At 39.1% G+C, this 16,038-nt stretch overlaps 1 protein-coding gene across 5 annotated transcripts in view; it reads right to left on the reverse strand.

The window, feature by feature from the left end:
• The window catches only part of LSAMP (limbic system associated membrane protein), a 648,009-nt gene extending 638,687 nt beyond the window's left edge, over nucleotides 1-9,322 (reverse strand). For 4 of the 5 annotated variants that reach the window (XM_040484565.1, XM_040484563.1, XM_040484562.1 and 1 more), the window contains exon 1: nucleotides 8,726-9,321. In XM_040484565.1, the coding sequence (XP_040340499.1) occupies nucleotides 8,726-8,880 (155 nt within the window). In that variant the 5' untranslated portion in view covers nucleotides 8,881-9,321. Of the gene's footprint in view, nucleotides 1-8,725 lie in introns of all 5 variants that reach the window. The other variant, XM_040484564.1, reaches the window with a different exon arrangement.
• Between the last annotated feature and the right edge of the window lie 6,716 nt (nucleotides 9,323-16,038).

The following is a 16,038-nucleotide window of genomic DNA, read 5'->3' on the forward strand; positions in this document are numbered from 1 at the left end:
TGAACACAGGTAAGAACTAGCACTGTGTGTACACACAACCATGTGCTCATGAACAGAGAATGTAAGTGGTTCTGAATTAGGTATGCAATGAGGTAGCAAGGCATGGAGAGTTATCCAAGCTAAGGACCTTTGACTTTATGTTATTGATAATGACAAGGCTTTGAAGGATCCAGTGATATTTCTAGATTGATATTGGAAAACAATCGGCTTGTGATAGTCAGGTGAGGTCAGGTCCATGGGGTCTGAAAGCACTAAGTAGAATAAAGATGTAATCTAGCAAAGTTGCCTGAGTCAGGGAGAAACAGGTAGTGTCAGGTCTAATCTCATACCAGACCTCTGTCTCTATGTTTCCCCTACCTAACTAGACCAGGTTTTATGATCCTGCATGAGTTTTAAACAATGGAGTTCAGTACTTTGAAATTTATCTTTGTGTCACCCCGTAGTTACAAAAGCTTTGATACAGAGCTTCACTTGTATCCTTGACCAGGTTCACTACCTTGGTAATATATCTGGGGTATAAGTCCCTTATTACTGAGGGTTCTGCCCTGTGTAAGCCAGCATTTATCCCATGGACTCTGTTCTTCTCTGAGCCTCAACCTTGTGACTAATTCTCTATATAAGCTGACACAACTCCCTGTGACACCTACCTGCCTACCTGCAGGGCCCACTCAGAGTTGCTGACCTGTTATTTTCCCTTTACTGTGCTCTGTCCCTTTTTTCTGGTGTAACATGTTGGACCTGCCTTGGCTCACCTATTAAGAAAGCTTCATGAAAACTTGACACACAAGAAATAACCTGTGTACTTGTGGTAGGACTTACTATGCAGAGCACCCACCATGCTATGGGACTGTCTATATCTATGTCCAGTTCCTCTTAGTGACCACATCAGCCCCATCATTAGCCCAAAGTAAATTCTGTACAAATCAGAAAATAAATTCTACCATCCTCAAAGAATTTTAAGTGCAAACTATAGTAAGTACAATGTGTAGAGCCTGGACCACAGTCTCACTGTACAGTCATCCTAGTCAAGGTCTCTAAGAGGGACTTTAACTAGGTAGAAAGTTATAAGTAACAATAATAAGGTAGTAGGGTTAAGGAACCCAAACGAAGTACTGGGGAAAAGAGTTAATAATTCAAATAAGAAATCTGAGTAACAGAGAGAGTGCCAGACACAAAAAGGAAAAAGGAAAAAAAATATTTAAAGAAAAAAAGTTACATGTACAGGACTGCCTTTTTGAATATGATAAGACAGATGCTGAAAGCGAAGAAAGAAAGCCTATGTGGTTAAGACAGATAGTGGACATAGAAACAGTAATGCAATTACTGAAAAATTCTTCCTTGACCAGCACTAGCTGCATGATTATCCATAGAAGGCTCAGCTTTGACTTGATTTGGAGGGATTAGAAGGAGAAAGGAGGAGAGGGACAAGAGGGGAGAGGAGGAGGAGGAATGAGAGACAGGAATAGAAAGAAGGGAAGAGAAGCATAGAAAAAGGAAGAGATAGAGAGGAGGCAAGTAGAATGGAGGGGGAGGATCAGGAGGGGAGAAGAAAAAGAAAAGAAAGGGAAAGACACTTCTAGCATAATTTTAAACAGCATATCTTATGATAGCATGAAAACCAAGAAGGTAACTTCAGTGCTCCTATGGAATAAAGATCTCTGAAGGAGAATTACGAGGCATGAATTCTAGTTCTAAAAGTCACTCAAATCTTTAGGCAACCAACTACATTTTTCTTTTTCTTTTCTGTATTTTTTTAGTAGGCTCTAAACCCAACATGGGGCTTGAAATCACAAATCCTACTTCAAGAGCCACATGTTCTATTGACTAAGCTAGCCAGGCACCCCTAAATATTTTTCTTCTCACCTAAATCATTTTAAAATGACACAGTGGACTACATAATCTCCAGGCCTTTCCTACTCTAGATTTCTACAACTTTATCCTATGGTAGTTCACAAAATCTGAAGCAATGTGTTTTCTTTTATGAAGGTTAATGACTAATTAACTTGAGATGATGTTGTGATTACAAGTGACTACAAAAAAGTGTTCACTCACCCTGTACTCCTGAAAAGAAATTCAACTATATTCTAAGATACATGTAACTTTAAAGTGAAAAAAAAGTGATACAAACATAAATGACCATCCTTGATCATAGAAATAAAAACAAAACGCTCATTTTATCGAATTTTCTAATGTTGTAGAGGTTATTTCCTACTCTGAATATAATGACAATAATCTTATTAAGAGGTTATATTTTATGCCTTTTCATAACTTATAAAGCATTCCAATACATACTATCTCATTTGATCATCATAAAAATAGGTTGTGTAGCAGGCCAAGCAATTGTCAATTATTCTCATTTAATAGCTCAAACTATTTCGAACTATTTTGACCTAGGTCTTCTGACTACGTGTTAAGCATTGTGAACTTATGACATCCTTGACAAAATCTTTACCTATGAAACAAAGACTTGATCCTACGTTTTAGCTAAAGATTGGTCACCGTGTAAAGTTGAGATGAATGTCACAAACATGTAACCACGATCTTATATTTATGTATAGGCAGTGTAAGTGCACATAATTAAGCCTGTTTGAATATATTATCACTGAAGACATTTCCCTTGCCTAAATATTATGTTTTCTCAAAGAGATAGTACTGCAAAAGAAAATACTAGAACTTCTTTGAGTCTTGCCTAATGTAAATGAAAGTGAGAATACAAGACAATCATCTTTAAGAAGCCAAACTTTAATGCCGTTTCAATAGATATTATGTAAATTGGATCCATATTAAAATAAAGTCACTCCATTTTCCATGACATTGTAGTTATGAGATCGTGTGTTAAAGAAATGAATCTATGATGATCTCATTCTTCTTTCCCAATTGAATTTGTACATCTTTGCTGTTGACATATTTTCTAAGCCATACAACATGACTTTAATTTTTTACTACATATCTATTAAGTATTGCCTCAAAAATGGTTTCTAAAAGAGACTCTTCAACAAGTAAAGCAGTGGTTCTCAACTCTGTGTACATATCGGAATCATTTTTAAAAATTACCTATGCCAGGCTGAACCCCAAACTAACTAAATATAAATTTCTGGAAGTAGAGAATATGTGGCTTCAATATTTTTTTGAAGGTTTCCAGTTGATTGTCATGTGCAGCCATGGTTGTGAACCATGGAAAGCAGTACTTCTCCAAGTTTAAGGTATTTATGAATCATTTGGGGATCTTCTTAAAATACAGATTCTGACTTATTAGGCTTGGGATAGACCTGAGATTTTGGATTTTAACAAACGACTATGTGATACCTAAAATGCTCATCTGCAGAACAGACTCGTATTAGCAAGAGTCAGTGGTTCTCAAAGTGTGGCCCAGTCCTGAAGCATTAGCATCAAGATCTTAGACCCTACCAGAGACCTCCTAAATCAGAAACTCCGAAGGTAGAAAGCAAGTAATCTGTGTTATAACAAGCACTCCTGGTACACATTCTGATACACCTTCAAGTGTGAGAAACACTGGTCTGAGCAAAAGAGCTCCCTAAAGCCAGAATAATGGGCTGAATGTGGTTGGAAATGACTAATATTTTTATGCTTACATAAGAGTTTACAATCAAACAAACGTTCCTACTTTACCACATCTGAGCTTCTTAAAACAACAGTACAGTACCTAGAGTAACTAAAATAGGCAGTTTCAGCATTTTATAAATGAAACTGAAGCTCAGATATTTAAGGGATTTGTTCAAAGTCATGAAGCATGCAAGGATGGATCCAAAATTAGAGTCCAGGTCTTCTGAGTCTTATACACTAATGAGCAGGACATTCTGAAAACAGGGCAAACGGCTGTAAGCCATAAGTAATGCCCTAAAGAGAAGTACAGGGGGTGACAGCAAGGGGGACCAGCACCCGCAAGGGGGACATTCTGAAAACAGGGTAAATGGCTGTAAGCCATTAGTAATGCCCTAAAGAGAAGTGCTGGGGCTGACAGCAAGGGGGACCAGCACACATTTAGGTAATGTCCTATCCCATGAGTCACACATATCTGTACCTGGAATTTTCAAAGATTACAGCAAAATATGTACTTATTCTCTCTTTGCCTGAGTTTGCTGTTATGTATAAGCAGCTTTAAGAAACACAAATGTTTAACCCTCGTCAACTTATTTAGTGGAAGAGTCAGAAACCTTTGGTTGTTCACTGCACAACTCTACAAATAATTTATTCAAAGACAGATGACATAGAACATAAAAATCACCTTAATATGTGGGGTTTATGTGAATACATACTTACATGCTTCATACTTATAGAAACACAAATTATCACAATTTGCATTTGTCACATGAGACTTAGCTACTTTGTTCCTCTGTCCATAAGTAACAACAAATAATATAATTTACTGGTATATCAACATTAATAAACGTATCTAATATGCCATATTCCTAGACAATATGTAGTGTGCTATACTCTATTATTTACCAAATATATTCGATAAAGGATTTAATGAGCAATGAAGGGTTCTTAAAGTATGAGTAAGAACCAATAAATTTTGATTACCTTTAGTAAGCCACAGAGAAAGAAAACTTCAAAATTGTCACAAGTTTTCCCAAAAGACCCATGCCCACAAAGTTTCTTTTTAAATAGTGAATTTCAAGTGATAGAAAAATCACATATTGTGTCAGGAGTATGTTTGAGTGTTGATACTTTCTTTGTGAATGTAGGCGTTCCAGATGCCTTATAGAAGAGAAGCCATTTTTCCCTTGAAATTTGCACAAAAGTTTCACATTGAATGGTCAAATAATTATATCTTTTGTGTTGTATCCTCTTTTTCCCCTAGTACAGAAACAAATAATGAAATAAAGACCAAGAATTTTGAAAAATTAAAAATTAATTAATTAAACTTAGATATTTGGTTTCTTGCAGTTAACATTTATTAGGCACATTTAATTTAAATGGGGAAAATGTCATCACCATGAAAAGCATTATAATATCTTGCAAACACCAAATAGGGTCAGAATTATGAAATAAATAAAACTGTAATACTTCAAATTTAAAATGTTTACAATCACAATAGTTTGAAACCTTTGCATTTCATCATATATACATTTATGCAATATGTCCAAAATATGTATTTTTATGTAATTTTCACAGTTATCTTGTGAATAGATATATTGGGATCAAATATTTTATTATCTTTCTAGACATATGCTACTGTTACTAAAAGTATGCAACTTTAAAGGCTAGATTAGAACACTTTCTATTTCCATTTTTCCTTTGGCTTATCAGGAGAGCTGCATGGTTTCAACCTACCAAGATTAACCTGGGAGAGAATCTCTATAGGAGCCTGTGTGCAAGGGTAGAAAGTTAGAAAAAACAGTGCTAGAAACTTGTCCAGTAATTGATGAACTCTTACACTTGTTGGGGGTGACAGTGGGGCAGGTGGACTCTGTTCAGAAAAATACATGAGATGTTCTCACAAGTCCCATGGGTATGTCTTACACGTTACTGTGCAGACAAATAATGCAGTTTCTGGTTCAATATCTAGGAAGGAACTCAATGTACTGTTGCTGCCACCACTGGTCTGCGGATACTTTGATTCTATTCCTTTAAGATAAAAGAGGGTGTGTGGTTTCTTTCAGCTCTTAAAGGATCTCATAAAGGACCTCATGAATCTAGAGCCTCATTTGGGAAAAAATAAGGTTAGGTAGGTCTATGTGAGAATATAGCTCTTTCCACCTAGTTTTGTCACCTTCATTCTATAGTTTTTTATTGTGTATTTTTTTTTCAAATGATAGAAATTACAGAGCAAGACCCCCAAGACTAGCATACATCTCCTATTTTGTATAATTATACAAAAAATGAACATCAATTCCCCAAAGAGACACTGTTTTTTTTTTTTTTTCATGGAAGTAAGGCAGTAAAGGTAAATGTTTTAGGGACAAGCAGCCAAACTCCTGTCACTGGACCACCAGAATTACAAACCTTCCTTGTGTCCTATTGCCATTTCAGATTATTCAGGGCCACAGATTCACTGAGAGAGGTTTTTTTTGTTCTGTTCTGTTTTGTTTTTTCTCCTTGCCTTTTCGGTTTCTCAGTGCCAAACATCTACTGTGGCTTCCAATGAATCAAGTTCTCCTTCCTCTCTTCCCCTAAAAGCTCATGCTCCCAGTAAAATGTCACAAATAAAGTAGAAGCAAGCCTTTCCCAGGCTAGACTTGTAAACAGAACGCAAGAAAACCATTCTTCACCAGGAAACTGACCCACAAAGCTTACTGGGCTCAGTTAAAGAGATTGAGAAGAAGGTCACCTAAGAAAACAAAGGAAACTCTCTTCATAGTTACTTCTGATAGAGCTCCACCAACCCAGAAATAAAAGGCTTGTCCAAGGCAAAAGAAAGAAAAAAGAGGGCATATTAGGTGAGGTCTGGAAAAGCAATTGACTCTCACAGGTGACTTCTCTGCATGCTCTGTTTATCTATCTTCTCTTTCCCAGTGAATAACTGTTTCTATATTTATTCTCATTTCTCACCACCCCATTTCCAATGCTATAATGTCTACTAAAGTGTAATACTTAAAAACTCCATTTCTTTTAATCCATAGGCACACAGAAACACATCGACATCGTATGCAGATATTTAGGTAGTAAGATGCCTCTCAAAAACACAGACTTCTATGCCTAGGCTTATATGAAAATATAAGAATATCTTTTCACCTCTGAATTAACATTTACATGTTTACTCTTTGATAACTATAGTTTAACTGTAGTTAACTATAGATAACTATAGATAACTCTTTGATAACTATAGTTTAAGATATAGGTGATGCTGACTTAACAAAGTTCATGGACATTTAAGTAAAAACTTAGACATCCAGGATATTCACTTTTCCCATATTCAGTCTTATAATCAGCAAAAGCAAATCCTTCAGGGGACAGCACAAATTTATATAGAATGCTTCCCTGGTAAAGAGTCAATGACGTTAGGGAGTATCAACGTTAGCAGTTGAGATGGCATGCTTATGTGTTTGCAAAAAACATCTTCTGCATCATGTCCAAATCCCTTTGCAAACAGATAAATTACTCTATAAATCTTATTATTCCATGTGGATAAATCACACAGGCAGGTTTGCGGGGCTGGAAAGCTGGTAGGGAAAATCTGCTTTGGATAGTAGGATCTCTGGGATTCATAATCATCCAATGCTCAGGAAACGAAGAAATCAGCACTCACACATTAGGATTTTCTTAGTTTTTACAATCTGCAGCAACACACACACACACACACAACACAACACAATGCACACAACACATACACATTCCTCTATAACAAGGCTGGAGATCCCAAAGCAGGACACTGTGACAGCCAACCAAATTTATTTCTGAGAAATGGAAAGAAAACTTTGCTGCTCTAGGCAGCTCTGCTGGAGAACTGCTCCCTGATGCCCCAGGGTTTATGCACTATCAGCTCCTTGCACACAGATTATAGGTTTATTTTCTATTGTGTACTGGTTTTTATTGCCACAACAAGCAATATTAACTGTATGGACAGACTGACACTGGGGCATTTCATTTGGACAAAATGAGATTTTAAAGGGTCTCCAAGGAAAACGTTTTTGTTTGTCTTCTTTCTTTCTTTCTTTCTTTCTTTCTTTCTTTCTTTCTTTCTTTCTTTCTTTCTTAAAAGAAATTTAAGAAAGCTAGGAAAAAGGACAAGGGGTATGTGCAGGGGGTAGAGGAGGGGCAGAGAGAACAGAAACATAGGAGAAGAAGCTTGATGCTTTTTTAGAAATAGAATGATGGCTAGGCTCCATTTGAGTGTCTCTAGCTTGCTGTCCCTTATAGGGGTCAAACTCCCAAGGACTGGGACTCTTCCTTTCCAAATTTCAATCCTAAATTATATTTCAGAGTTTGGCACAGCTGCACAGAGATAGGACTGGAAGGTCAACAATCAATCTGAAATACCCATTTTACACCAGGTTAATTCCTGCCTAACCTTTGTGCTTCATACTCCAATTCTTAAAAATCAGCAATTTGGCAAGTTCCTTTTTCTTTTTCTTCTCTTCATTCATGTGTTGATTTCTATCCACATTCCAGAAAAGGCTCAGTAACCAACCAAAGTTCTAATATTGATTTATTGCTCTCGGTGTCAATTAGAAGATCCTTACAGAAAGTCTCCAGTCCAGACTACTGCTGGGGCAGAGGGAGAGCCTTGATGTGCATATTCTCTCTCCCTCTCTCTCTGTCTCTCTCTGTCTTCACACACACACACACACACACACACACACACAGAACACACCACAGAGAATGCAGTACTGTGGACCACTCTCTGAGAGCCATAATTCAACAACTCCTCTTTCCTGGTTAAGGAACCCCAACAAAACTCTTAAGTGCAAAGCATCTAAAATTACAAAAGCAAGAACACTGCCCAAGCGTCACTAACACCATAGGCGAAGTTAGGCTCTCTTGGTAAGAGAACTGAGGTCCTGAGAAACCAAACACATTTAAGCAACATTGCTGGTCCTTGACGGGAAGCAGAATTCGTCTGAAATTTGTTGGCAGATACCTGGGCCATGCAGTAAAAGGTGCGTGTGCATGCACATGCACACTCACACACACACGCAAGCCTGCAGCATCAGAAGCTGGAGTTGAAACACACACACACACACACACACACACACACACACACACACACACACACACTCCCGCGCGCGCACACAGCCTAAAAGTTGCCCGAAAGCCCTACCTGAGGATGGCCGTGTCCCCCTGCCTCACGGTGATGTTGTCCGTGCCTCGGTTAAAATCCACGCTGCGAACAGGCAGTCCTGTGGGAAGAAGGCAGAGCAATCTCAGTAGGACCAGCGGCAACTGTTTCCGATCAGGCTGAACTCTGCCGACCATGGTGGCCACGCCGAGGTGCAGGTCCCCGCGTACTCTGGAGGGTGTGTGCGTGCTGCTCACGCCGAGGGGGCTTTACAAACACGGGGCTTTCATCAACGGCCAGGGCGGAACGGGCTTGGCCAGTCTGAGCACCTCGCCACTTTCCCTCTCTCTTTGCCTGGCTCGGGGTGTCCTCCCTCTAAGACTTAACAAAGCCCTCGTAAAACCCCAGCGGAAGGGGGAAAAGTCAAAGGAACAAAATTTAAAAGGAGAGAGTGCAAATATAAACCCCTCCAGGAAAGATGAGGAGAAAGCCGCCCAAGGAAGTGCTCTTCTCGGGCCTGCCCGGGGCTGGATGCTCCTTTGCCAGCGTCTGAGCTGAGCTCCTGCCCTCCCTAACCCACTTTCCCAGGCGGGCGGGCGAGGGAGCCGGCACCCAGCCTGCCAGCGAGTGTAAAGAAACCCACACAGCGGCGGCAGCAGCCCGGAGTCTCCCTCCACCCCCCCTCCTCCCTTTCCTGTTTCTCCCTCCAGTCCCTCCCCTCTGCTCGCACCTCCCCCGCCCCCCGCGGATTTCAACAGCCCCTCCACGTCATCCCCTCCGCCCTCCCTCCGGCCTGGCCCCTCGCTTTGCACAACTGCCCCCTTCAGCAGCAGCCAGCCTCGGTGAAAGCCCGATGCGCCTTTAGGTTGTCAGGACAACAGCTCCATCTGAGGCCTGGCTGATTTCCTTAAGAAGAGGGAATGGAGCTTGGATGTACTGTGCTAGAGAAAGGGGAGAAGGAGAGGGACTCAGGCTGTGAAAGCACGGGAGAAAGAGTGTGGGAAAGAACAGGGAAACGGGAGAGATGGACGGAAAAGGAGCCCGGGAAAGAGAAGGCAAGCAGAAGGCAAGCCTTGACAGACAAGGGAGTGAGGCAGAGAGGGATAAGAAAGCATGGGGAGTGGAGGGGGACCCGTGCCCAAAGATGAGATGGGCAATGTAAAACAGAGGAGGAACTTGCCAGGGGAGGCAAAGATTAGAAGCCAAAGTTGGTTTCAAAACTTAATATTCCTGGCCACTGGCTTCTTATGCTCACATATTTTCCATTCTTTCCTCTCCCCTGCACTTTCTCTTACACGATTAAAAAGGTTTATTTTCTCTCCTTCCTTTACCCCCCTCCCCTTCTTGGAGCCCCCTTATGAAAGATGGATTGGAGACAATGCTGGTATTGAGTGGTCTGGAGTGTGAATGCCTGGTTTGTCTTTTCCAAGTGCCAGCCTCAGCAGCTGATCCCCAATCCCTAAATCAACCTCACTCTCCAGGAAACCCTCACTCAGTCCCACGCATGACAAATGGTACTAAGGATTACTGTCTAGATGTCATGCTGCTCTTGCTACCTGGCTTGCTACAGGCACCTGCTTCTCAAAATGTTCATAAGTAGGGAAAGAGATTTGTATATCAGAGAGCTTCTCATTTGCGGACCACACTGAGGCTACGGACAACACTCCTATGAATGGCAGACAGGTTACCATCATTTGTCATTCCTTCCACTCAGGGAGTCAAGCCAAGTGATAAGGACCTTAGGGGATAACACTGTTAGTCACTCATGTGACACCCTCAAACTGTTAGCTATCTCCCTCAGTGCTGATGCTGAGGATAAAAGATAGGAGTGGACCAGCCAAGGACTTTTTCTTTTTCTTTTTTTTTTCTATTTAAATTTTATTAATTTGAATCATTAAGTCATTCACATGATGCAAAAATCGAGCTGTAGAAAATACTGCAGAACCAACTGTGGTTACCTTTCCTACTCCTGTCTTTAGGGTACCATTTCTCCTGTGTGAAAGCAACAAGTATTTCCAGATTCTTATACATGTTTTTCTACATACTCCAGGTATATTAAGTATATATACACACATATAAGTCCACCTTCTTAGTTACACAAAGGATTAGACAAGGGCATGGGGTGGATGCAAGAATATGTTTAGGAATTCTTATCAAGTCCCACCAGAGTACTAGCCTTAACGAGGCACTTACCGGGCTGACACCTGCCTTGTACCTCCAGAATTCAAAGAATTAATCTGCTGAATTTTATCACTTTGAAAGATAGATACACCCTAACAGATTATGTGAAGAAAGTAAGGAAAATTTTGTGTTTTTTTAGTGTTTCCTACTACAATGGTGCCTAGGTAATAAGGCAGTGATGTTCCACCACTAATTTGTAACTCAGCTGTTTAAAACTTGGAATGCATTTTGCCACAAAAAAATTATTAACCCAAGTGATCAGATGAACTGCAAAACCCATAACTCTGTGGTTCCCAGTATCAATGGGAAAATGAACTTCAAATGCCAAATGGAAATGCATGGATTACACAACTCTCGGCAAAGATTGCAGGGAAAAGAGCACCAACAATCCCCTTAACCCCACCAATAGGTTTAACACATCCCCAATGGGTTTCTTTTGAGCATTTAGAGATGAAGGATAGGCTTAGGTAGAACATCTTATTACAGGAATTGGTGTTTCTCCAATGTCAGGAGGAAGACAAGAAACACCCAAAGGACCGGGGCCACTAGAACATCTATTTCCATTGATGATGCCAGGTAAATGGTGTGCTACCCCCACCATGAGAACTAGAAACTCTGAGCAGAAGGATCAGATATACCAAGAGTATCAATATCCTTTTGAATCAGTAGGTTACACTTTGAATTAAGAAACAAAGAGGTTTTTCCAGGGCAAGCAGGAAGTATGGTGGGGTGGGAGCATAAGCTTTGCAGGAGATGCCTTACAGGGGTTGCTGACTAACATCTATACAAGTAATCTCAAATTACCAGTGGGACTCATCTGATCCTAACATGGGACATAGAGATTAACATACTGGGTTTCAAAATCTTCCACACCAAAGTGACAGGAATATGGAATTCATAGCAAATCAGTCAAATCTGCAGTTTTTCACTACAATCACTCTGAAGAAAGTACGTAAGTTAATCATGATTATAATCAGAAATGGAATACACATGTCTAACCTAAGAGGATAAAATTGTAAGTACAATTTTATATCAAAATAAATGATATAATGCAATAAATGTTTTAAAAAATATTTTCCTTGAAATCCATTTATTGGCTACTTTTGTTAAACTAAAGTGACTTACTGTGTTCACTGGAATTAACACACAAAAAGAATACTATATTTTAAAAATTCTCTAATTTAGATTTATAGCTTATACTGGATTTTTGAAGAATTTCAAAACCATGAAGTTTATTTTATAAGTTAATTGTTTCATATTTATCATTTACATCCAGGAGGCACTTCAAATACAACTTTCTGCCCGAACTTTTGGCACAGGGGCAGCACTCTGTAAGAGATGAATGTGAGAATAGAGGAATTACTGGTTGCCCAAGCCCATGCACGAGGCTTATCCCATCATTTACAAAATAATAAATCTGTTTGTGGCTGTGCCATTGACTTCCATTTCAACTTTATCTTCTCTCTGAGTTTTTCCCCTTTTTACTCTGTTGTGGATTCCTTCTGGTTTTCTGACCTCCAGGATCTCTCACTGAGATCTAATAAATTCTAATAAACCCAATATTTTATGTATACACACACACACACACACACACACACACACACACACACACACACTATAGTAACATATCTCATCCTAATGGTCACTCCACCAAATCTATTCCAATATTAACTCCTCTGTTTGCTTTCTTAAGAAATGTGAAGAAAGAAACAAATAGATGAGTTACTGAAATTTATTCAGGCTATTTTTCTGTATACCACTATATGCATTCTTCCAAGAGGTCTGGCAAAAATGAACATACTTTCAGGTTATTTGTGAGGCAAGTATGGCTGTTAGCCATGTGAAACAGCCATCATCACCCAAGTAAGATGATCTTAACTACTACTTTAAAATAACATACTGCCATCTAAAAGAGGCTTTAGAAGATTCTGGCACTCTCCAGGGACAAATGCTGCAGGAAAAACAAAAACTGGCTATCATCTGAGCACCCTAAGAAGCATGAAAGGTTTATTCTTCTGTTTAGCTTTGTAAAGTAACAGGCTCACAGGAAATCCAGATGCAGCCTAGAATGTACACCTTATTTAGTTACATTGCTTATATTTTATGCTAAACATGTCTATAATATTATTAATATACCACTCTACATTTCTACAGTTGTAAGGTCTTAATCATAATAATGCCATGCCTGTACTTCACTTTCATAACTGGAATTAGCATTTCCATATGAACTAGAAATGCAGAACTGTTAATACTTCTCCTTAGGATTCTTGCTATGACATTTTCAATGATTTCATCGTAATTTAGCAATATTCAAGTATCTCAGTTTATGTACATAAGCATGACACTATCTCGTGTGAATTTCCTTTGGAATCTGGCTCCTTTGAATATGGTAGCGTCATCCACATGTGTCTCACTGCCTAACAAAATCAATCAGCTTCAAGTCAGTTAAATACTGTTCAATCCTTACTACAGAACCCTCAGTGATGTAAAGTGCTCTATCTGTACTCTGCATAATTAAAATTGCTCTTTAATGGTTTGCTTTTTCTTCATGCCATATTGTTACCATATTGGTCTTCTTTGCTCATTCATTCTGTTTTGGTAGGTATCAATGCTTTATCTTTCCAAGTTTTCCTAACGTCTTTTAGGTTCTTGAGCTGCTGCTTGGGTCCTCCCACACCAGAAAACTTACTCTCACATGTATGCCTTATTATTTCACAGACATGTACTATCCCTTAGAACCTCCTCTTTTCTAAATTGTCCACTCTGTCACCATGTCCAAGGAGGTGGCAATTGCCAAGCAATGCTGCATCTGCATTACTATTATTCTTTTACCTATCCCTCACATGCGGGAAGAACGCTGCAACATCTGGAAAGATGGGGGTAGCAGCATCCTTAGTATACAAAGATGTTAGTACAGGCAGATAATCAGACAACCATATACTCTATTTGTGGTTACTGTAGTGACTTGTATTCCTACAATCAGGAAATAGGCCAAGAAGAAATGAGGAAGACTGGAGGCAGGAAGACTGCAGTTCTGTACTCTGACATGCCCAGTAGCTTTATGATTCATTCAATCATTCATTCACTCATTCACATGGTGTTTATTTATATGATAGTAAAGCAAGACAGACCAAGACTCTGTTCTCATAGCGCTTACATCCTTGATGGAGAACTAGACCCTAAACAAATAAATACATACTAAGATTACTGTGGAGACTAAATGCTATGGAGAAAAGTATGTATGATACAGAGAAAGTGGCCTAAAGATATGGTGAGGGGAACATATGTCCTAAATCCAAGAAAGCAGACAAGCAAATATCTGCAAGAAGAGTTTTCTAGGTAAAAGAAAGGGCATGTGCAGAGGTTCTGAGGCAGAGATGGGTATACCATGCATGAGGAAACAAAACAAGAATAATAAACCAGAAATGTAGTTTATGTGTATGTTGTAGGAGGTAGCCAGAGAAAACAATGAGATTAGAAATTGAGGGGTCATAATGGAAAGATTTCAAAGTAAGAATTTAGATTTTATTCTAGTGACGTGAATGATCAGTAAAAGATTTAAAGCAAGGGATTGACATAATCTGATTTATATTTTAGGAAATGCTCCAAATGCCATATGAAGAATGGATTCTAGAACTGTAATAGTGGAAGCAAGGAGACAAATGATGACAAACGTTTGTCATCTAGTGGCAACTGGCTTGGCCTGGGGGGTCGCAACAGAAATGGAGGAAAGATTGAGTTAACTACACCTGCTCATAATGGGAAGACCCTTCCCCAAAAGGCTATGTTCTATCACAAGTCATCAGTATTTCCCACCTACCAGCATTCTCCCTTGCTGTACTAGTTCAATTCTGGTGTCCCCTTGCAGGAAGTCCCCACTCATCAAATAAGAACTGACAGAATGCCAAGCAGACTGTCATTGATACCAGCTAGTCAAGAAAAAAAGAAAAAAGAAAAGAAAAGAAAACAAAACAAAACAAAACTGTGTCCCAGTTGGTGCTTTTCTTCAGGTATAAACTGCTCACCCTTAATATGTTTATTATATCTTAATTAAATGTCAGTATGAGAAAATGTTTTGCTACAGATTAAGAAGTACCAAACAAGATGAACAGATGCCATTTAATTGCTAAACTTTGCTAAATATTTTCTTACATATCTATATTTATTTAGCAGGCAATAGTTATCCTGCTAAATCTAAATGAAATGCCTAGTTAAATATCTTGAGGCTATAAATCATGTAAATAACACTAATATGTTTTCTCAAGAGTTTACTGACAATATTGAGCTGCAGGGCAAGTCTAGTGTTAGGTCATTATGTTATTCAAAATGTCCCAGAAGTTTGGCTGCTTACAAGTATCTTCCTTTCCTATCTGTAAATCATATTCTCAGAACTCTTCTGTTAGTAATAAACATAGGAGCACTGCCTGAGTGAGAGGAAGAGAATTCCTAAGATGTGTCTCATCAATGGTGTTGCTATCTATGTAAAAAAGCAATTCCCTAAAATAAGCAATTTTTTCGAGACCTACCATATAACAGGTACTAAGCTTTTGAAAAACAGTAATGTACAAAACTGACACTCTGCCCCAAGGAATATGATGAGGAGAATGCCATTCAAAGCTCCTCCTAAAGAAGGACCAAACATCATTGTTATACAATATACAATTGTTATACACTATACAATATAAGGTAAGCCTTTCAAAGCTGCACTCCATTACAGAGGAGGACCAAAATTGATCAACATATATGCCCAATCTCCTCTGGTGCTGTGCAGTACTGCAAAATAATAAAATTCAGGGACTCAAAACCCAGATAGAGAAGACAGGTAAACATATAAGAAACAGAATAAGATAGCCAGTGAACAACTAGGTAATAAACTATGAGGAACAAAATCAAAACACAATGGTAGTTCAGAAAAGATAATCAAGAAAGAGGCTTCGTGGAGACAATGGTATTGTAAGTAACCCTTGGAAGATATATAAGATGAGACTGGAGGAAGGCAATGGATGGAGGATGGCAAAGGATGCAAAAGATGGCCATGAGAACCAGCCTGAAATAAAGAATGGAAATGTAGGAAGACTTACCTGACTAGCAGGCAGGAGGAAATAAAGAAAGCTGAAGAGAAAAGCTACATGATGGGGAATTGTACATGCTTGAATGTAAAATCCGACTTCACC

The sequence above is a fragment of the Herpailurus yagouaroundi genome, unplaced genomic scaffold, assembly GCF_014898765.1.
Source record: "Herpailurus yagouaroundi ecotype Mexico unplaced genomic scaffold, PumYag 162, whole genome shotgun sequence".
NCBI lineage: Eukaryota > Metazoa > Chordata > Mammalia > Carnivora > Felidae > Herpailurus > Herpailurus yagouaroundi.